The 22,864-nt window shown below is 30.9% G+C and overlaps 3 protein-coding genes and 1 pseudogene across 3 annotated transcripts; 3 read left to right on the top strand and 1 right to left on the bottom strand.

Moving 5' to 3' along the window:
* The first annotated feature begins 7,308 nt into the window (after nt 1–7,308).
* Nucleotides 7,309–9,180, top strand: LOC137001688 (DNA ligase 1-like). Its single transcript, XM_067360791.1, is given in 5 exon segments — nt 7,309–7,339; nt 7,538–7,600; nt 7,745–8,115; nt 8,194–8,663; nt 8,665–9,180. Coding segments are annotated over 5 exon segments (1,179 nt in total). The 3' UTR covers nt 8,909–9,180.
* Nucleotides 9,181–9,523: 343 nt separating this feature from the next.
* On the bottom strand, nt 9,524–12,085 carry LOC105679558 (uncharacterized; annotated as a pseudogene).
* Nucleotides 12,086–14,325: 2,240 nt separating this feature from the next.
* On the top strand, nt 14,326–15,741 carry LOC137001687 (uncharacterized). The gene has a single exon (XM_067360790.1). The coding sequence runs from the start codon at nt 14,326–14,328 to the stop codon at nt 15,739–15,741; it is 1,416 nt and encodes a 471-aa protein (XP_067216891.1).
* A 172-nt stretch (nt 15,742–15,913) lies between these two features.
* LOC137001686 (uncharacterized) lies at nt 15,914–18,133 on the top strand. Its single transcript, XM_067360789.1, has one exon. It carries the CDS (start codon nt 15,914–15,916, stop codon nt 18,131–18,133), a length of 2,220 nt encoding a protein of 739 aa, XP_067216890.1.
* The last annotated feature ends 4,731 nt before the right edge of the window (nt 18,134–22,864 follow it).

Raw genomic sequence — 22,864 nt, 5'->3', positions numbered from 1 at the left:
TATATCTGTATCTAGTTAAATAAAATAATTTTTTAAATAAAAGTATTTAATTCAAAAATAAAAAAATTTTTCAAATTTAATCAAAATAAAAAAATATTACAAAATTTCGCAAAAAACTTGGCGCTGCTGTACTGAACTATTAATTTACATAAGATTCGCATCGCAATACTTTAATATGCTCCTAATCATTCCAACATACTTTAATCTATAGTAGGGGAAGGTGGGGTAAGACGGACCGCGGGGTAAAATGGTCCATTTGCTAGATCTTATTAGTAAGTACCTCTATCTGCTGGATAAACATAAAATTAATTTCCTTTTTGATGCTTTTTAACTGTTTAAAAATTACGTCATTATATCATAAGACTATCGTAAGTTATTTATAAAAAAACGTCAAATTCTTGCAAATAGATCTCGTGATCTAATTTCTTAGTATTACATTTTAAGTGACTAAGATTGCAAAACTTAATATTTTTAAATTTTTCTACAAGTTCTATATTTCTGGTTATTGAGAAGTAATATTTCATCAGTTACATTTAAAAAATAATTTTGATACAAGTAAATAAAAATAAGATAATATTAATGTTGTCATGTGGGGTAAAATGGACCAATTTAAATGGGGTAAAACGGACCAATTTATATATTTGTTCTACTTATATTTTCTACTTATACTTTCTACTTATAGTTTTCTGCTTATATATTTGCTCTGATTTGAGAAATATTTTACATCTCATTTTTTTTACTGAAAAAAGCTATGAAAAATAAAAAACGCACTGTTAAAAGTAGAAGAAACTTGAAATTTATTGAAAATAATGTCTCCAAATAAAAACAGATTTTATAATAATTATTTATTTTATTTACATGCTTTATTTTAAAATGTTATATTTAATGTTATATTTAATATAAACGTTAAAAATTATAAAGATTATAATTATTTTAAAGATTTGTGTGTATAATAAAATAATTAATGTTAAATTAATTTCTATTCTTATTCAAAAATATTTAATAAATACTATATAGTTTTGATTTTGAGTTGATCAGTTAAATTATTTCTTGATCCATATTATCTCGACTTGGTCCATTTTACCCCACCTATGGGGTAAAACGGACCAAAATTAATAAATACTATTTTTAAAAATCTTAATAATAATTCAAACTTTTGCAAATTTTGAAAATTTAACATTATAATCTTATAATAAACATTCTACAGTTTCTTCATGCTAAATTTCAGTTACTTTTTGTCATTAATATAAAAAATATAGCCATTTTTGCTTAGGGGGTCCGTCTTACCCCACCTTCCCCTATATGTGACGTAATACTATAGTTTAGTTTGGAGTATTAGAGCGAGTAGGAGCATGTTAAAGCAAGCGATGCAAACAAATTTCGGCTCAAACAGACTAGAGCGACGAAGTGGCAAGTGGCGATGCTATAGCCAATCAACTTACAATTTTACCGTAAGAACAAGAGTTTAATTGGCTATCGCGTCGCCGTTTGCCGCTCTGGTCAGTTTGAGTCATTATAACACTTAATCATGTAAATTGTAAAATTATTGCCCATTTTCATTCTCTATAATATTTTAAGATGTATTTAACATGTAGTTCAGTACAGCAGCGCCAAGTTTTTTGCGAAATTTTGTAATATTTTTTTATTTTGATTAAATTTGAAAAATTTTTTTATTTTTGAATTAAATACTTTTATTTAAAAAATTATTTTATTTAACTAGATACAGATATAAAAAAATAACTAGATACAAATGCAATTATTTTAAAAAGTATACTTAAAAAAAATTAACTAGATAGTAGATATAAACACAAATATCATTTTTAAATTTAAATAACTAGATATAGAAGCAAAAGTAACTAGATACAGATGCAATTATTTTAAAATGTATACTTGAAAAAAAATTAACTAATTGTAGATATGAATATAATTTTTAAATAAATAACTAGATAAAGATGCAAAAATAACTAAATACAATCTTATCGATGCTTATTGGTTAAAAAGCTGTAAGCGCAATAAGCGCAATAAATATAATCGTTTTTCGTAATATATATACATACAAGTTTTTTTGAAAGGTTTTTTATTTAAACTTGGCGTCATTTTCTGATATCACCTCTTTTATAGGCAGAATATGTAGCGAATTTTTATTTGGTATATACAACTTTTTTTTAAATATATACATACAAGATTTTTTGAAAAGTTTTTTATTTAAACTTGGCGTCATTTTCTGATATCACCTCTTTTATAGGCAGAATATATAGCGAATTTTTATTTGGTATATACAACTTTTTTTTAAAATATATACATACAAGTTTTTTTGAAAGGTTTTTTATTTAAACTTGGCGTCATTTTCTGATATCACCTCTTTTATAGGCAGAATATATGGCGAATTTTTATTTGGTATATACAACTTTTTTTTAAATATATACATACAAGTTTTTTTGAAAGGTTTTTTATTTAAACTTGGCGTCATTTTCTGATATCACCTCTTTTATAGGCAGAATATATAGCAAATTTTTATTTGGTTATATATACAACAACTTTTTTTGAAAGGTTTGTTATTTGTTAATATATATACATTTTTTTGTGGAAGATAAATTTTTTGGAAGGTTAATATATACGACAGCTTTTTTTGAAAGTTTTTGTATATACAACTTTTTTTGGTTATATATACAACAACTTTTTTTGAAAGGTTTGTTATTTGTTAATATATACATTTTTTTGTAAAAGATAAAATTTTTTGGAAGGTTAATATATACGGCAGCTTTTTTTGAAAGGTTTATATATACAACAACTTTTTTTGGAAGATTTGCGTGTTTATATAAACAACTTTTTTTGGAATTTATATATACAACAACTTTTTTTTGGAGGTTTGCGTGTATACAACAACTTTTTTTTGGTATACAATAACTTTTTTTGGAAGGTTTGCGTGTATACAACAACTTTTTTTTGGAATATTTGCGTGCATTATTTTTACTAAAAAAAAGAAATATCTCACAAAAATAAACCTTTTTTTTAAAAAAAAGGTAAAAAAAGGGCGCCAAGTACACGCCTTGTTGTATTAAAAAAGTTTTTATCATAAAAAATCTTTCAAAAAAATTGTCTTTTCCAAAAAAATTTTTCTCATAAAAAACCTTTCAAAAAATCTTTTTCTCATAAAAAAAGCCTTTCAAAAAAATTTTTCTTATTAAAAAAAACCTTTCCAAAAAATTGTCTTCAGAAAAAGTTTTCCTCATAAAAAAACCTTTCAAAAACAGTTTTCCTCATTAAAAAAAACTTTTAAAAAAATTGTCTTTTCAAAAAAAGTTTTTCTCATAAAAAAACCTTTCAAAAAATAGTCTTTTTAAAAAAAGTTCTCATAAAAAAATATTTCCTCATAAAAAACCTTTCCAAAAAATTGTACTTTTAAAAAAAGTTCTATATACTAAACAAATTAAAATTTGCTATATATTCTGTCTATAAAAGAGGTGATATCAGAAAATGACGCCAAGTTTAAATAAAACCTTTCAAAAAAAGTTGTATTTATATATATTTAACCAAGCATCGATAAGACTGTATTTAGTTATTTTTGCATCTTTATCTAGTTATTTAAAAATTATATTTATATCTACATTTAGTTTATTTTTTTTCAAGCAAAACATTTTAAAATAATTGCATCTATATCTAGTTACTTTTGCATGTATATTTAAAAATTATACAGGGTGTATCAGAACTGGCGGAAAAGTTTTTAATGCCAGATTCTTCATGAAATTCTAAGACGAAAAGCTCTTTACAAAAAAATGATCCGATGAATAGAATTTGAATGGTGAGGCATTAAAGTTGATGTATGGGAGCGCATGAAACTCGCGCGGTCAGGATCGGCACGACCGAGTTCGGCACACGTTTCACTCATGACTCGTGTATCGTGGCGATGAGTTTTTCTCATTATTCTACATTATTCTGCTATTAGTAATATGAATTAATTATTAATTAATCTTATTAATAATGATATTTATCTTTATTTATCAATAATTACTTGTGTACTTTGATTACGTACGTTGATTTACGTACTAGTTGCATAGTTCTTAAACGTAGGATATGCGGGATATTGATTAGATTAACTTAACAAATAACAAATTTTAAATAAATAATTAATAAATAAATTGACCATAATTTTATCAATCAATTAATTAATTAATTACTCAAATAACTGAAATTAGTTTCCCATATTTCCCCATGTTTAAAAACTAAGCAACTAGAACGTAATAGAGAATAAATCAATAATAAATAATTCAATAATTGTGTAAGTAATATCGACTAAGATTTCAGAAGAATGTGAAAAATTTCAAATACGTATTTTTTATGAAATATTTTTTCCGCATTTTTTTCCGCATCGACGGGAATCAATAATTTTGTCTGATTCCTTTTAATGTTTTTTCTAGGCCACAATGGGCCATGTCGTCGTGGTGAGCCCTGACCACGCAGGTCTCCATCGACTCCGGCACGACGAAACTCGTTTCCCCATTACGGGTAAAATAAACTAAACCATTAATTAACTTAAACTTATCGCTATTCTTAAACTCTAATTCTTCACTAATTGCTTTAATTTTAGGATCGGCTAATTGTCGGAACTCAAGCTCCCTCTCGAGCGGTAGCTCGTTTACGTATCCGGTGCATCGGCTGAGAGCATCGACGTGTGCCATTCTTTTGCCCGGCCGGTGCGTAACCTTGAAGCGGTAATTTTGCAAGGTGAGTGTCCACCTCACAATTCGCGGGTTAAGATTTACTTTGTTTACTGCATGCACAAGGGCATTACAGTCGGTAACGATTACGAAATTTAGCCCGAAAAGATATAAGTGAAATCTTTCAATTGCTCTTACGATCGCTAACATTTCGAGCTCAAAGCTATGATATCTTGTTTCAGCATTATTGGTTGCCTGACTGAAGTACGCAACCGGACACCATCTACCGTCGTTCTGCTTCTGAAGCAGTATTGCGCCCAGGCCCAGACTGCTTGCATCGGTGTGCAGTTCCGTGTCGAGGGCCGGGTTATAAAGCGCTAGAACCGGCGCTGAGGTGAGTTCATTTTTCAATTGATCAAATGCTCTCATGCATTCCGCGTCGAAAATGAAAGCAGTATCTTTCTTCAAAAGATTGTGCAACGGTTTCGCTTTAATCGCAAAATCTTTGATAAATTTTTGGAAATAACTAGCCAGCCCGAGAAATCGTTGTACCTCGTGAACGTTTCTTGGCTGTTTAAAATTCTTCACCGACTCCGTGTGTCTTGGACTTAATGTGATTCCGTCTGACGATATAATGTATCTCAAAAATTCAATTTCGCTTTTTATGAATATACATTTTTTATAATTTAACACGAAGCGATACTGTTTCAAAAGGTAAAGCACTTCTTCTAAAATTTTGAAATTTTGTTCTACCGTTTCAGTCGGAATTAAAACGTCATCTATATATACTAAAATTTTATCCGCACGGATCAACGGATTTAAAATTTGAATAACGCGTTTTTTAAATTCGGCGGGCGCTTCTGAGTACCCAAAAGGCAAGCGTGTGTACTCGTATTGTCCGTCTGGCGTCGCGAATGAAAAATACCGTGTTGAATTTGCGTGTACCTTGATTTGATGGAACCCATCTTCCAGGTCCAATAAAGTGAATACGGCTTTATTCGACAGACGCGACAAGCAGTCTTCGATACCCGGAAACGGATACTTTTGTTTTTCGACTCTGTTATTTAATGGCCTTAAGGGGATGCTGGAGTGGCAGCCGAACTCCGACGCGAAAGCGCCATCATTTCGATGGTACTAAAAATGAAGCGACATTATCGGCGTAGCCTACGCCGCGTAGGTCCGTATGTACGCATTTGTTTGTAGTGGTAACTCACTACACTGACGTGTGGTCTGTGTACGTGTGTCATCGGAAGTTTGTAAACAAACGATGCTTGCGCTTGTTTCCTCGACTGAAATTTCGTCGCAAGGCTGCAATATAATGTCCGAGAAAACATAGGCGTATACAAGGTGTCAAATAAATACAAACTAAATATGACAAAATAATAAATGAAAAATATACATATAATACTATATATATCACTGAAGAAAGATGTCTTATACTTTTCTTATTTTTATCCTTATATAATTAATAAAAAGTTAATTATTATTTATTGAGTATACAGATATTGAACATAATTATCTTTATTTTGTATTTTATAGAATAATGATAAAAGTGTTTTACATATCTTATATTTTATATATATACTGAATACATTTTTTGAATATTGTAATATGCATTTATCGTTTCAGTCATTATGCTATGAAATCCAAAATAAAGATAACTACATATTTGTGCAATATGTGTGTATACGTTTAAATTAATTAATTATTTAATTAATTTATATACTTATTTATTTTGTACTTATTACATTAGGAAAAAAAGGAAATAACTTTCTTTTTTTTAGTTATATGTACAGTACACACACATAATACTGTACATATCACTAAAAAAAAGAAAGTTATTCTTTCCTTTTTTTTTATGTAATAAGTACAAAATAAATAAGTATATAAATTAATTAAATAATTAATTAATTTAAACGTATACACACATATTGCACAAATATGGTAGTTTTCCACCAAGAGACACAAGCGACACAAAATGACACAGTGTTCGACACAATGTTTTTCTACAACGACACAGCTCGACACAAATATACACAGCTAAAGAGGTGAGTCGAGGTGATTTGTGTTCAATTCATGGCTGCCAATTATTTGAAACTTAGGAAATTTCAAGTTGTAACACTGTAAAGTTGAAACACTGCATGTATGTAAATAGGTAAAAACATTGTCAAATTGTTGTAAATTTTAGACGCACGTGCATATGCACGTCTTTGTGAGATTGCAAAGCGAGCAGCATTTTGCATCATTTTTTGTGGCCTGGCGGTTTTTATTCTGCGCTTTGTGTTCTCGGGAAAGTCCTGGATTGTATAATTTTCCGAACCATATGGTCATATGGAGAGACGTCTGCCTCCTGGTGCCAACCAATTGAAAGAAGAAGATTTTTAATGCAACGTGACTGAACGCATTAAAAATGTTTTTTTGTAAACATTGCGGAAACAAAATTTATTCACTCGATGATACTTCAAAACATTTATGTTTTTTAAAAAAATCTATTTATTTACAAAATAATATATTATACACAACTAAAGATGATAAAGGTAAGTAAATATCTTTAACTTTTGTTTTTAATAGGAAAAAATATTTTGAATAAAAAAAATTTTATTTTGCAGATTTATTTATACATGACTCTGCATCTATACATAATTCTGCAATGAAGGAATCTACAATTGAGGATGATAAAGGTAAATATTTTTAATTTCTGTTTTTAATGGTGAAAAAATATATTTTTGAAACATTTTATTTTGTAGATTTTAATTATGTAGGTGACTCTAATTCTTCAGCAATGCAGGAATCCACAACTGATGATAAAGGTAGATAAATATCTTTAATTTCTGTTTTTAACAATAAAAAAATATATTTTAAAACATTTTGTTTTGTAGATTTCAATTATGTAGGTGATTTTAATTCTTCAGCAATGCAGGAATCCACAACTGATGATAAAGGTAGATAAATATCTTTAATTTCTGTATTTAACAGTAAAAAAATATATTTTAAAACATTTTGTTTTGTAGATTTCAATTATGTAGGTGACTTTAATTCTTCAGCAATGCAGGAATCCACAACTGATGATAAAGGTAGATAAATATCTTTAATTTCTGTATTTAACAGTAAAAAAGTATATTTTAAAACATTTTGTTTTGTAGATTTCAATTATATAGATAACTCTTCTACAATAGATGATTCTTCCATAATGAAAGAAAAATCACTGTCCACATCAGATTGTTCAACAACAAAACAACGTATAAAATACATATAATAAAGTACATAATTATGCATTAATTAAATATTAATAATGCAACAAGTTCTTGTTATTACAGATGCTTCTTGGAGTTGAAATGCAATATTAGCATTGCTTGCTTTTTATGAGGCTAAAATTAATATGCTGGATAATCCTAAAAGAAGGGGAAAAATTTGGCAAGAAATAGCAACTGATTTGCTAGAAAATTATGGTATCCAGGTATTTATTAACATTACTATATTTAAATAATTTTTCTGCAAATTAAATTATTTATAAATTAATTTATTTTTGTTATAGATGACAAGTGATCAAGTAAGGTGGAAAATGAATGCTTTACTAAAAAAGTATAAAGAAATAATTGACAATTTTTTTAAATCGGGAAAAGGAAATATTGAATTTGAATGGTTTCAAACTATGGATGATATTTTTGGTAAAAAAAGCGATGTTGCCAATCAGAATTATACTGTATCATCCAAAGTTAACAGTAAAAAAGATAAAGCATATTCTCAACCATCTAACAAAAAACGTTCCTTTCAATCTTCATGTTTACCATCAAGTTTGCAACATTTGGAAAAAGAAAGTTATGAATCTTCCGACAAGTCACTGAAAAAGAATACTGCCAATCTTTCATTAAATGAGACTGATATTAATTCCAAAGAAAAGAAACGTTTAGCTTGTGGAGTAGCGTCCAAAATCGCAAGAACAAAAATTGAGCTAGAAAAACAATGGCTTCAGCATTTAACAATGAAACGAGAACGTGATCGTATAAAAGAAAAATGCTACTTTTATGGAAAACAAAAAAGAACTGATAAAATTGAAAAAAAAACAACTTGCATTTAAAGAGCAAGAGCTTCAACAGCGACGCGAGATTGCAGAAAACAAATTAAAAGAAAAAAAAGTATTACGTGCTGAAATATTAGAAATTGAAAAGCAAAAATGTAAAATTTTAGAAAAATATTTACATAACAAGGAAAATAAATATACTCAAAATGTGTCATCGGAATCAGATTAAGGTAAACAAATGTATTTCATAAAAGTAATTTTTATTTATTTGATTAATTGTATTTATTTTAACTTGCAGTAAGAAAACCAATCCATCAACTGAACATTTTAGAAAAAGAAAGTCTTTCAACAAATCCAAAAAGATCAGTGCAGGTCTATTATCTAAGATAAATTACAAGGTTTTTATTAAAGTTTAAAATTTTAGTTTAAGTATGAAATAAGAAGTACAAAATTTAAGTACATAAAAGACTGAAATAACTTTTTTGTTAATTTTGCAGAAAGATTTATTTTTGTTATTATTTCAAATATATTTTATTCTAATTAACTATATCTATTAAATAAATGGCGATAATAAATTTACATGAGGTATCAAAAGTTTAAGTTAGTTTTATGAATTTTGCCAAATATTACATATAGACTTTAAGTATAAAAGTAAAAATACTACTTTTAAAAATACAAAATTTAAGTTAAACAATTTTTATTATGCAATGTAATAATTTTTATTTATTCTTAAAAAAATACATGTTTTTTTCTAATTATTTCTAATTATATTGCTATACGTTAATTTACATACGATAATAAACAAAAATGCAATATGTAATTTAATTACATGTATAATGCTTGTTTTGCTTATATAAATAAAATTTTAATATTTTAACATGTAGTTTTGTTGTAGTTTGATTATACATTTTAAAATTTTTACCTGATTGTAAAAGTATCATACTTTATTGTGAGTCAAAAACATGTATATAGAATCAAATTGAAGTTTAAGGTACTTCAAAACCATATACATTACTGTTGAAAAATTTCATGGAAAAGTAGAGTCCTTCGATCTAATACTCTAATATTTGGTTGTTCTACAATCACATTATTATTTAAAATATTTTCATCATGATATTCAGGAAAATCATATGTATCATTGTTATCAATGCAATAGTTATGTAATATACATGCTACTACTATTATATTAATAATAAACGGCAGTTGACGATATTCATTAAAAAATTTAATACGTCTAAAACGCCCTTTTAAATTGCCAAATGCTCTTTCGACTGACATTCGTGTTGATGAAATCATATAATTGAATTCTACTTGTTAAGGACTTAAATGACCGTTATCTTTATATGGTGGAACAAGCCATGGTAAAGAAGGATATGCTGAATCATCTATTAAAAATGTTTTACCAGGAAATAACTCTACTTGATTAGCAAATGCAGTTTCATATAATGGTGATCTTCTGAAAACACGTGAATCATGTAGAGAACCAGGCTCGCCACAATATATATTTGTAAATCGCATATTTGCATCTACAACAGCTTGCAAGTTGATTGAAAAATATTTTTTCCGATTGATATAATCACGGGCATTAGTCATAGGTTTTTCTATTCTAATGTGAGAGCTATCAATTGCTCCTAAAACATTTTGTATTCCTTGCTTAGTAGAAAATTGTTCACATACAATTCTAACATGTTGGCCTTGTGGCCATTTGATAACTGTATCCAATTTAGTCAGAAGCCATTTTACAATTCGTCGTAAAATCCGAAATACAGATGAAATCGAAACATTAAATCTATCGGACAAGGTTCGTAATGGTTCGGTATTTGCAATATACCATAAAAATAAGCAGAAGCTCAGTTTTGCAGAGATCGGTCGTGTTCCAAAAGAATGTGATGGAATATAACCAGAAAGTTCCAATTCATCTAAAAATAAATTATATTTTATATTTTAACATAATATAGCTGTTGATTGAAAACTTAGATATTCGTTATTTGTTGTACCAATTAACATTTGTGCAGTATGTCGATTTATTCTCATATGTTGTTTAAATTCTTCATTAGACCAACAGTCAATAAGTTGAAGATAATTTTCGATACGATGTTTTTTTTGACCACTTGTCAAAAATTTTAACAATGGAAATAATAATAAATTTTCATCTTCACTGCTTGATGATTTGATGATATCTGTACTATCACTACCACTTGATTCATTTAAAGTGCTACTTGAAGAAGTAGAACTAATAATGAAATTAGAGTTTTCCATTAGTTGACAAATTAATTTATTATCGTTATTCATCTAAAAAATTAGAATATTTAATTTAGTTTTTTATAAAATAAAAAAGTAATTGAGGTTATATTTTATGTACTATATTATTTTATGTACCATTATATTTTATGTACTATATTATTTTATGAAAATTGTGAAGTTCAAAATTTATTTTTGAACTATATTATTTTATGAAAATTGTGAAGTTCAAAATTTATTTTTGTAAATTATACTTACTATGCAATTAAAGCAAATGTACAGATGAGTAAAAGTTTAAGAAAAAATTCACTAACGCCAACTATGGCTGTACTAAGAATTATAATGTTCCAACAAGCGGCTTCACACAACTGTTTTGTGCCTGACACTGTGTCTATTTGTGTCTCATTGGTGGAAAACTACCTATGTAGTTATCTTTATTTTGGATTTCATAGCATAATGACTGAAACGATAAATGCATATTACAATATTCAAAAAATGTATTCAGTATATACAGGGTGTATCAGAATTGGCGGAAAAGTTTTTAATGCCAAATTCTTCATGAAATTTTAAGACAAAAAACTTTTTACAAAAAAAGTGATTTGATGAATAGAAATTGAATAGTGAGGCATTGAAGTTGACATATGGGAGCGCATGAAACTCACGCGGTCAGGATCGGCACATGTTTCGCTCATGACTCGTGTATCGTGGCGATAAGTGTTTTTCATTACTCTACATTATTCTGCCATTAGTAATATGAATTAATTAGTAATTAATCTTATTAATAATGATATTTAACTTCATTAATTAATAATTACTTGTGTACTTTAATTACGTACTAGTTGCATAGTCCTTAAACGTGGGATATGCGGGATATTGATTAGATTAAATTAACAAATGACAAATTTAAAATAAATAAATAATATTTGATAGGAGCGTAAAGAGCCAACAGCCAGATATTCGTGCGAAGGTTATCGTGTATTAGTTTATAACCATTAAACATTTACATTAAAAACAAACGTTTCAGCCTGTCATCAGGCCTTTATCAGTGTTATTACAAAAACCAATAAAACGCAACGCTTAAAATTAAATACAAAATAAGGTCTCACATTAAGGTCTCAACCATCATATAATATGGATCTAAGATTTCTCTCCTACCTCGTTCCATCTTGGGTGGATGAGCTTTCTACAAGTGGTTTAACACAATTCTAACGTGGTTGAACTACTCTTCGGTTAATTATGTCAATTTACTTCTTATTTTGTATTTAATTTTAAGCGTTGCGTTTTATTGGTTTTTGTAATAACACTGATTGTTAAGTTAAAAAAGGCGCTCGTTTTTATATAGTTTATCTCTCTGGCTCGACGCTAGCGACACAGACGTTCTTTTTGAGAAATTATATACAATACTGTTATTAGCTAAGCTCTCATGGCGAAAAATGTATCGCGTGTCTCTATACAGTAAACTGATTACGAACACAGAAACCGTTTACTTAATTACGTGAAACCCAGCGAACATTAATAACACACAACATGGTCCTTCGAGCCGGATAATTCGTATTATTATGCGTGTGAATACGAAATAAAAGCAAATCGAGGAGCTAAAAGGCGACGCACAGGCGAATCACGTGATATACGCAGTGGTGCGATCGCGTAAGAGAGAGAGATCATCGTGGCCCTTTCTGTGTAAGAAGGCAATACGCAGACGGCAACAATCCAGGACAGTGATTTGGCATTCTGGCTTCATGAGCGAAGAGGAACAAACGACAACAATCTAGGGTAGTGAGTCTTTGGTATCTTAACCTCATTCGTCATTTCACTTAATAGAGAGTTCTATCTGTTTTCTTTGTTTTAATTAGAGTTCGTCTTGAGCATTAGTTTGAGTATAGGATAAAGAATACGTAGCTCAAAATGTCGTTGCAAGCATTAAAGAAAAAGCGAGGCGCAATTAAGTCTAGAGTAACTTCATTCAGTAATAATTTAAAAAGGATACGTGAGAATAACGCGGATACAAGCGTGCCGTTACCAAGAGACACAGTGATACAATTAAAGGATAGAATTGAAAGGCACAAAGAAGTTTTTAATGATTTTAATATTATTCAAGCAGGCATAGAAGAATTTACTGATGATCATGCGGAGATAATTGATTATCGGCAAGAATTTGAGGATGAATATTTTCATACTCTAGCTCAGGCTTAAGAACTGCTTACTCGTGAAACAATTGCATCGGATGACGCCGGCCGCCCGGGAGGGGCTGGTGGGGCGAGTGCGGGGATACACATAAATGATCAATTACAACAGTTAATTCAAAGGCTTGCTGATCAAAATCTTGCGCAACAGGACCTAATTCAACGAAACTTAAATTAGCAACAAGGTTCTATTGGTCTTTCAGCTCCAGAGCAGTCTCAAATACTAAATATACCTGTAGAGCAACGCATTCCAGGGATAAAGTTACCGATTATAGACTTGCCAAAGTTTAACGGGGAATTAGCGGATTGGCTTGGTTTTAGGGACACATATAAGTCTTTAATTCATGATAGTGCGGCAATTGGCGATATCCAAAAATTTCATTACCTGAAATCAGCGTTGAGTGGTAGCGCCGGGGAAATAATTGAGGAATACGAGTTTTCAGAACAAAATTATCAGATAGTTTGGCAAACTTTGTGCGAGCAATACGATAACATAAATCTGCTGATACATCATCACATTGAGTCAATTTTTAACAGTCCGAAAATAGTTAAAACTTCAGCAACGCGTTTACGAGATTTAATAGATATAATAAATAGAAATCTAAGATCTTTGAAAAAACTAGATGAGCCTACCGAGCATTGGGATTCTCTGCTCATCTACATAGTAACAACCAAGCTGGATCTGGAGAGTTTAAAAGAATGGGAAAAGCATAAGGCTGAGCTAACAAGCAAACCGACCATTGCAGAGCTAATCAAGTGTCTACGTGAGAGAGCCGCGCTCCTACAAACCATCACAACTATTACAAGTAAAGACACTGTCGGAATCAAGCAAGCAAAACCTCAAAAGGCAAGCGTGTTTTTGGCAAATAAAGATAAGTGTGCCATGTGCAGCAAAAACCATAGCATTTATAATTGTGAAGCCTTTCTTAAACTAAGCACAAAGGACAGATCTAATAAAATAAAGGAACTCAAGCTGTGTATTAATTGTTTGAGAGGTGGGCATTACGCGACTGATTGTAACTCCGGCCCATGCAAAAAATGCAAGCTAAAACATAATAGCTTAATACATTTTGATCGAGAAACAAAATTAGAAGAAAAGGCCGAGATGGATAATTTAAATACACAAAAATTGAATGCATTTTGTGCGACAAATGAAACATTGGCTGATTCTTTATTAGCTACCGCAAAGGTAATATCAATAGGACCTACAAAGAAGCAAAAAATGGCAAGAGCATTTTTGGATTCATGTGCGCAATCAAATTTCATATCGGAGAAGCTATGTTCCAAGCTAAAGGTCGTCAGAATTCCGGTCAACGTTCAAATGGGAACTCTAAATCAAGAAAATACAATTTTGAAGGAAAAATGCGAGATTGAGATTAAGTCTCGTCACAGTAATTATGGCTTCAAGCTGCAATGCCTCATTGTGCCTAACATAATCAAAGACAAAATGCCAAACAGCAAGATTGATTTACACGACGTAAAAATTCCAGCTCATATAAAACTAGCCGATCAAACTTTCTACACGCCAGGAGTGGTAGATTTACTAATAGGAGCTGAATGGTTTTGGCAGCTTCTCTGCATCGGTCAGGAAAAATTAGGCAATTTGATTATGCAAAAGACAAAATTGGGCTGGGTAGTCGGTGGACCTCTTCTACCAAACAGCGCAAGTTCAATTCATTGCAACCTTATTCGTCGCGTTGATATTCAAGAACAATTAACAAAATTCTGGGAGCTAGAAGAAATCTCTGAAACTAAAGCTCTGTCAATTGAAGAAAAGTCATGCGAAGAATTATTTTTAAAAACTACAAGAAGGGATGCTGACGGCAAATTTATAGTAACAATTCCACTAAAAGGAAGTCTCAGCGATCTAGGAGAATCTAGAAGCCAAGCTGAGAAGCGATTAATAAATCTCGAACGCAAATTGCAGAAAAATACAGACTTGCGCAAAAAATACAATGCTTTCATGGATGAATATCTTGATTTGGGACACATGAGTGAAGTACTTGATAAAAGCGCGGCTAAATATACATACTACATGCCTCACCATGCGGTTACAAAATTAGAAAGTGAGACCACAAAAACGCGGGTTGTATTTGATGCCTCTGCGACAACAAGCAGTGGGCTATCAATGAATAATTTACAAATGTGTGGTCCTGTAATACAAAATGATCTATTTTCCATAATAGTAAGATTCCGCAAACATCAGTTTATAATCTCGGCAGATATAGCAAAGATGTATAGGCAGGTATGGATTATACCGGAACAAAGAGCACTACAACCCATTTTATGGAGAAGAGACCCAAACGAAAGCATCAAGACATACGAGTTAAATACCGTAACATATGGCACTACAGCTGCTTCATTTTTGGCAATTAGATCTCTTGGACAACTCGCAATCAATAATAAAGATAAATTTCCGAATGAATCTAAGATCATACTTAACGACTTTTACGTTGACGATCTTTTGACAGGTGGCAAGACTACAGAAGAGTTGTCTCTAACAGCGAAGCGAATCAATGAGATCCTTTCCGAAGGGGGCTTCAAGCTAAGAAAGTGGGTCTCTAATAACACTGAAGTATTAAAACACGTTATAGGAGCTGAGAATTTGGCCGTCTACGGTGCATTTAATAAAAGATAATCAGGGAAAGACATTAGGACTACAGTGGAGCGCAAAGGATGATATTTTGACGTACTCAATCGATTTACCAGCATGCAATAAAATCACAAAGCGTCATATTCTTTCAGTATCCTCAATGATCTTTGACCCATTAGGGCTAATCGGTCCGTGTACCATAACGACAAAATTAATCATGCAACAATTATGGCTTGAATGTCTTTCATGGGATGAATCATTACCCGCAAGCATAAACACGCAATGGTTAAAATATCGCAAGAACTTGGAGCTATTAAACAACATAAAAATACATAGACAGGTAACGTGTAAAGATCCAGTTAGTCTGCACATACATGGATTTGCCGATGCGTCTAAAAATGCCTACGGAGCCTGTGTTTATATAGTATCAATAGACGAGGAAGGAAAGCGTCATGTTAAACTGTTGTGCTCCAAGAACAAGGTTGCTCCGGTAAAAACTCAAACCATCCCGCGACTGGAATTATGTTCTGACCTACTCTTAGCAAAATTGGTCTCGGCAACGGAAAAGGCATTGGATATGAATATCAATAGTACAACGTATTGGACAGACTCCACTATCGCTTTGGGATGGATCGCATCTGAACCAAATAGATTAGAAATCTTCAAAGCAAATTGTATTGCAAAAATTCAAGAATTGACAAAGGATAGACCTTGGCGCCACGTACCTACTGATCTCAATCCAGCGGATTTGTTGTCCAGGGGAATTAGTCCTAAAGAACTTCAAGACAAGGACTTATGGTGGAACGGTCCATCATTCTTAAAGAAAGATCCTTCCAAGTGGCCCAAATCACCCAACCAAATTACAAAAATCATGACAAGCAAGAACCTTGTTATAGCAGTTAAGCCCAATCACTCAATATTCAAAAATATAGTGGAAAGAAACTCAAGTCTTACTAGAATCCTCAGGATAGTCTCTCATTGCATGAGATTCGTAAACGCTTTGCAAGGGATGGGTACTTATAGGGCCAACGGCCCTATAACAATTAAAGAGCGTGACAACTCATTAGTGATTCTAGCAAGGCAAGCTCAGCAGGTCGACTTCCCATCAGAGATCGCGAGTTTATCTGCAGGCTCCAAGATAACTAAAGGAAAACTTGCTGCTTTAAGTCCTTTCTTGGATGAACGAGGTATTTTACGTGTAGGAGGCCGACTGGGAAACTCGGCTTTTGAACTTGATAAAAAACACTCTATTGTATTATCAGCAAGCAATCGACTGACAAGATTGATTTTCGAGCACGAGCATATCAAATTGCTACATGCAGGCCCACAACTGTTGCTTGCAACCATTCGTGACCAATTCTGGCCTTTGAGAGGTAGAAATCTCGCACGCAAGATAGTTTCATCTTGTTTAGATTGTTACAGAATCAAACCGCAAGCTATGCAAACAATCATGGGTAACCTTCCATCATCAAGGATCTCGCCGGAGCTACCATTCTCTACCACCGGGGTTGACTACGCTGGACCTTTCATGATTAAAGATAGAAAAGGAAGGGGTTGTAAACTCAGCAAATGTTACGTGTGCATCTTCATATGCTTCGCGACAAAGGCGTTGCATATTGAATTAGTCCTCGACCTAACAAAGGAAGCGTTTATTGCCGCACTACGTAGATTTGTTTCGCGAAGAGGCAAGCCATCTAAGATACTCTCCGACAACGGAACTAACTTTGTTGGGGCTAAAAATGAGTTGGATGAACTAGGAAGGTTCCTTTTAAACGAAGCAAAAGAACTAGATGTAGCCATTGATAAACTAGGTATCGAGTGGAAATTTATCCCTGCATACTCGCCTCACTTTGGTGGCCTCTGGGAGGCAGGTGTTAAATCCATGAAATTTCATTTAAAGCGAATTGCAAAAAATGCGTTGTTAACTTTTGAGGAGTTTTACACCTTATTAACGCAGATAGAGTCTCTATTAAATTCCAGGCCTCTTACTCCGCTCTCATCTGACCCCAGTGACCTTGCTCCATTAACCCCTGCTCACTTCCTGATCGGGCGAAGCTTCAACACTGTCGCTGATCCAGACTTAAGTCATATAAAAGAATCTCGATTGTCTAATTGGCAGCGTATTCAACAATTGCAGCAAAATTATTGGAGGCGTTGGAGTGTTGAGTACGTTTCTGAATTGCAACAAAAAACCAAATGGAAGCGGCCGTATCCAGACTTGGCTATTGATACCATGGTATTGGTGAAGGACGATAACTTACCACCCGCATATTGGAAGCTTGGACGAGTAGTAGAGAAGCACCCTGGAGCTGATGGCATCACGAGGATGGTTTCAATAAGGGTTACAAAAGGGGATAACAAAACCACGATCATACAAAGAGCAGTGGCAAAGGTTTGCCCCCTGCCCCTTCTGGACGAAAAAGAACTTACTTTATAAATCGATTAATGAAAATGTAAAATATCCATTTTAATAGCGTGTTAACCGTAGGTTTCTTTTTATTTTTATCTCCATTTTAAGTTAAGCGTGGCTAGCAGCCAATAATTTACTTATATAACATATGAAAACTATTTTTGTTTCTGCGATACTTGGCTCTTATACTTCTATTAGTATTTAAAATTTGAATTATATTCATTCACAAAAAAAAAATGCTATACGATACGATCCTTCAACGCCGGGGAATTTATGTTAAGTTAAAAAAGGCGCTCGTTTTTATATAGTTTATCTCTCTGGCTCGACGCTAGCGACACAGACGTTCTTTTTGAGAAATTATATACAATACTGTTATTAGCTAAGCTCTCATGGCGAAAAATGTATCGCGTGTCTCTATACAGTAAACTAATTACGAACACAGAAACCGTTTACTTAATTACGTGAAACCCAGCGAACATTAGTAACACACAACACTGATAAAGGCCTGATGACAGGCTGAAACGTTTGTTTTTAATGTAAATGTTTAATAGTTATAAACTAATACCCAGTAAACAAAAAGATATCTTTTAGATGCCTAAAAAATGTCTTGCATGTCTTTTAGATATCTTAGAAATTGCCCAAAAGACCTTGAAAAGAAATCTAATAGATGTCTTATGCAACACTTTTAGACTTCTTTAAGAAATTTTAAAGATATCTTGAATTATTCTTTACAATCTTCATAAAGATATCTTTCAGACAATTTCGAGGTATCGTTAAAATATTTTAAAAATATATGTTTAAAATATGTCAAATATATATGTGTGAACGGTGTGTGTAACGGTGACATTGATGAGTGACATGTATGTATATGTCACTCAATGTTACCGTTACACATACACCGCTCACACATATATATATTTGACATGTTTTAAACATATATTCAATGCCATTGACATTATCGTCGTTTGCCTCGGATGCTTAAGAAACATCAATTTTTTCACAATGTTTCTCTTTCGTATCATTGAAAATTTTATTTTTATCAAAGTCTGATATTTCCTTTCGTCAACGCCATTGTTGAGATCGAGAAAGATCAATATATTTTTTACGCTTTGGCATAATTTTGGCCGTTCTAAAACTTTAATGTTAACAAATCATTAATCATCGATTATTGATAAGCAAATATTTTAAAAAACAAAAATAAAACTAAATGTAAATTTTTTTTTAAATATTTGCTATTATCGATTCAATAATTTCAATGTTAATAAATTTATAATAGCAAATATTTTAGAAAACCAAAATAAAGTTTAATGTAAATAAGACTTTTTAAAAATATTTTCTCGTTTTTTAAACAGAATTGTTTTCTTTTAAAACGTATGGTTTGAAACACACAAAGTGTCATGCGAAAGACTATAGCGCTAAAATAAAGCTTAATATATTAACGTTATATAAACTTATGTATTTAAAATTTTTTTAACTGAAGGAATAATCGCCAATAAATATTGAATGCCAAAATCATGCCAAAACAGTAGAGTAAAAAAATTAAGTTAGCTTATTGTGACATTTGATATTATTAATATAACATGTTATTTATTGCATAAATCTAATATTTATCATCAATATTTATTTATCCATATTTAAGATAAATGTTTCAATAGCCGGACATCTAACGATTAATATAAATTTGATTAATTTTTATAAATATTTACTGTTTTTAATTATTTAATTATGTAACCAATTGAGAAACAAACTATAGCTCGCTACTAACTAATATGTAGATTTGATGCCAAAAAGTATGTATTATATTTTATTGTATATATTATATTTATTGTTCTTAAACTGTTTATCTTGAACGACATTTACTTAGAGATCTATATTATTAACTTGTTAACATTACTTTATTTTGCTGAATTGTTTAATTGTAAATATGATATTTCTTTGATAAAAATTTGTTGAAAAATTGTCTACGTTAACATGTAAGAAATATATATTGTTGTCGCAGATGGACAATACTCTTTGAAGGTTATATCCTGAGGAGCTTAAAGGTTAGAAAATGTACCGATTCAGTTATTTCAAAAAATCTTCGTAACAAAAGAAATTTAATTAAATAATGTTTAGCTGTTTGTAAATTTGTAAAGGTATATATTATTTATCATATCAGATTAATCTTCGCTTAATAGGAATACACAACCTATTGAAATATCACGTGCTAATATACGTAAAAGAATTAAAGGCTTTATAAAAAAATACTGACTAAACTTTTGTAATTTTTTTTCAGATTGAGTTCAAAGACACAAATTGTTAAAAAAAATAGTCACTGTTTTTGCACTCACTTGTTAAAAACAATAAAAATCGCAGATCACAGTAGCACTTAGTTGCATTGATCAAACAAACAAACAATCAATATCTTTAACACACGTGCCAAATACTTATAGGCGAAAACGACTGCCGTGCCATCAAGCAGTCGCGTCGTGCAACACGACGTCTTTGCGATACCGTTTAGAGTTCTTCTCAAAGTGCCTTCAAGATATCTTGCTAAAGATATCTTTTAGATATCTTTTAGAACTTCCACCAGCAAAAATGTTTACTGGGTACACGATAACCTTTGCACGAATATCTGGCTGTTGGCTCTTTACGCTCCTATCAAATATTATTGATTTTAACAATTATCAGAGCCTGATACATCTATAATTTTTAAAATAAATAATTAATTAATAACAAATTAATCATAATTTAATCAATCAATTAATTAATTAATTACTCAAATAACTGAAATTAAATAACCGAAAGACATTAAACCCGATATTTCATTAAAAATACCTATTAGAAATTTTTCATATTCTTCTGAAATCTTAGTCGATATTTCTTACACAATTATTGAATTATTTATTATTGATTTATTATCTATTACGTACTAATTGCTTAGTTCTTAACCCTCTTCAGTCACACTTCCGAAAAATGACGTAATAGTCATTCTAGGTGAAATCCACCCCCGCACCTTTGCACTGCAATAAATTATTGTAAAATGCAAAGAAAAAAAAAAAAAAAAATACTGAGATAAGTTTTTTACAAGAACTTTTTTACAAGAACTTTTCTACAAGAACTTTTTTACAAGAACATGTCTATTATATATAAGAAATTTAATTTTACATATGCAAAAAAAATGTTGAAAAAAAAACCGTTTTGAAAATGACTTTTTTCACAAAAAGCGTTATAACTTTTTTTATTTTTAATCTAAAAAAAAAAAAAAAAAAAAGGTTTTATAAACCTAAAATGACATGCTTTCAGACAGATATTATTACTTTTATGGTCTTTCCAAAAAGTATATTTATTTTGCCGAATAAAGTTAGAATTTTGGACGAAAGAATGATACCCATGAATTTATGGAAGAATCTTTGTTTATTTTGAAAAAATTAATATAAAAATTATAAAAAATTATAATGATGTAGAAAAAGAATAAATATATCATTTCTAATTATTATTTAATGCCCATAGTGCATTCGACACTTAAATATGTGCGATGTTTATCGCACATTGGTCGCTTGCAGCTCGGACACTCAAGGTATGTTTTTTTGTCGGTGCCTCTGGGGCACACTTGACAGCATTTATGCTTTTCTAGTTTCGGGCGGTCTTCGGTAGTCGTTGGCAAATCTCTCAACGCTAAAATATTAGCAATGCCAATTCTTATTTAAAAATTCTTATTTATAAAATCGATAAAATAACAATATAAAAATTTTTTTGATAATTCTAACTTTCAGAATCATTAATTATATATTTACAATTTGATGTTGCACCAAAAAAAGAGGAGAAAAAAAATTGCTGCGGAAATCAAAATTTTGACGTAATAGTCACACTGGGTGTTATCCACCCCACAATTTTGGACGCTCCGCTTCGGATGGCTGCCAGAAAAGCACTAAAGAGCCAACTCAAATAATACCTACCTGAATCTGTAGTTAAAGGTTGAAACTACCGGTATATGGTGGAACAAGTCCCATTTTCTCAAATTTAATGGGCCGTATTCCAGATCAAAAAAAGGCTGGGGTGAAATCCACCCCGTGTGACTAATTAGGGTTATACACGGGAAAATATGGAAAACTAATTTTAGTTATTTGATTAATTAATTAATTAATTGATTGCTAAAATTATGATCAGTTTGTTACTTATTAATTATTTATTTTAAATTTGTCATTTGTTAAGTTAATCTAATCAATACCCAGGGAGAACAACAGGTCTAAAAAACGTCTAATAGACGTCTATTAAACGTTTTTTAGACCTGTTGTTCTCCCTGGGTATCCCGCATATCCCACGTTTAAGGACTATGCAACTAGTACGTAATCAAAGTACACAAGTAATTATTAATTAATAAAGATAAATATCATTATTAATAAAAATAATTACTAATTAATTTATAAATTAATATTAATAATATATTACTAATAACAGAATAATGTAGAGTAACGAGAAACACTCATCGCCACGATACACGAGTCATGAGTGGAACGTGTGCCGAACAAGTCGTGCCGATCCTGACCGCGCGAGTTTCATGCGCTCCCATACGTCAACTTCAATGCCTCACCATTCAAATTCTATTCATCAGATCACTTTTTTGTAAAGAGCTATTTGTCTCAGAATTTCATGAAGAATCTGACATTAAAAACTTTTCCGCCAATTCTGATACACTCTGTATATAAAATATAAGATATGTAAAACACTTTTATCATTATTCTATAAAATACAAAATAAAGATAATTATGTTCAATA

This window comes from Linepithema humile, chromosome 8 (assembly GCF_040581485.1).
Source record: "Linepithema humile isolate Giens D197 chromosome 8, Lhum_UNIL_v1.0, whole genome shotgun sequence".
NCBI classification, from domain to species: Eukaryota; Metazoa; Arthropoda; class Insecta; order Hymenoptera; family Formicidae; genus Linepithema; species Linepithema humile.
This window is presented reverse-complemented; position numbering and strand designations above follow the sequence as displayed.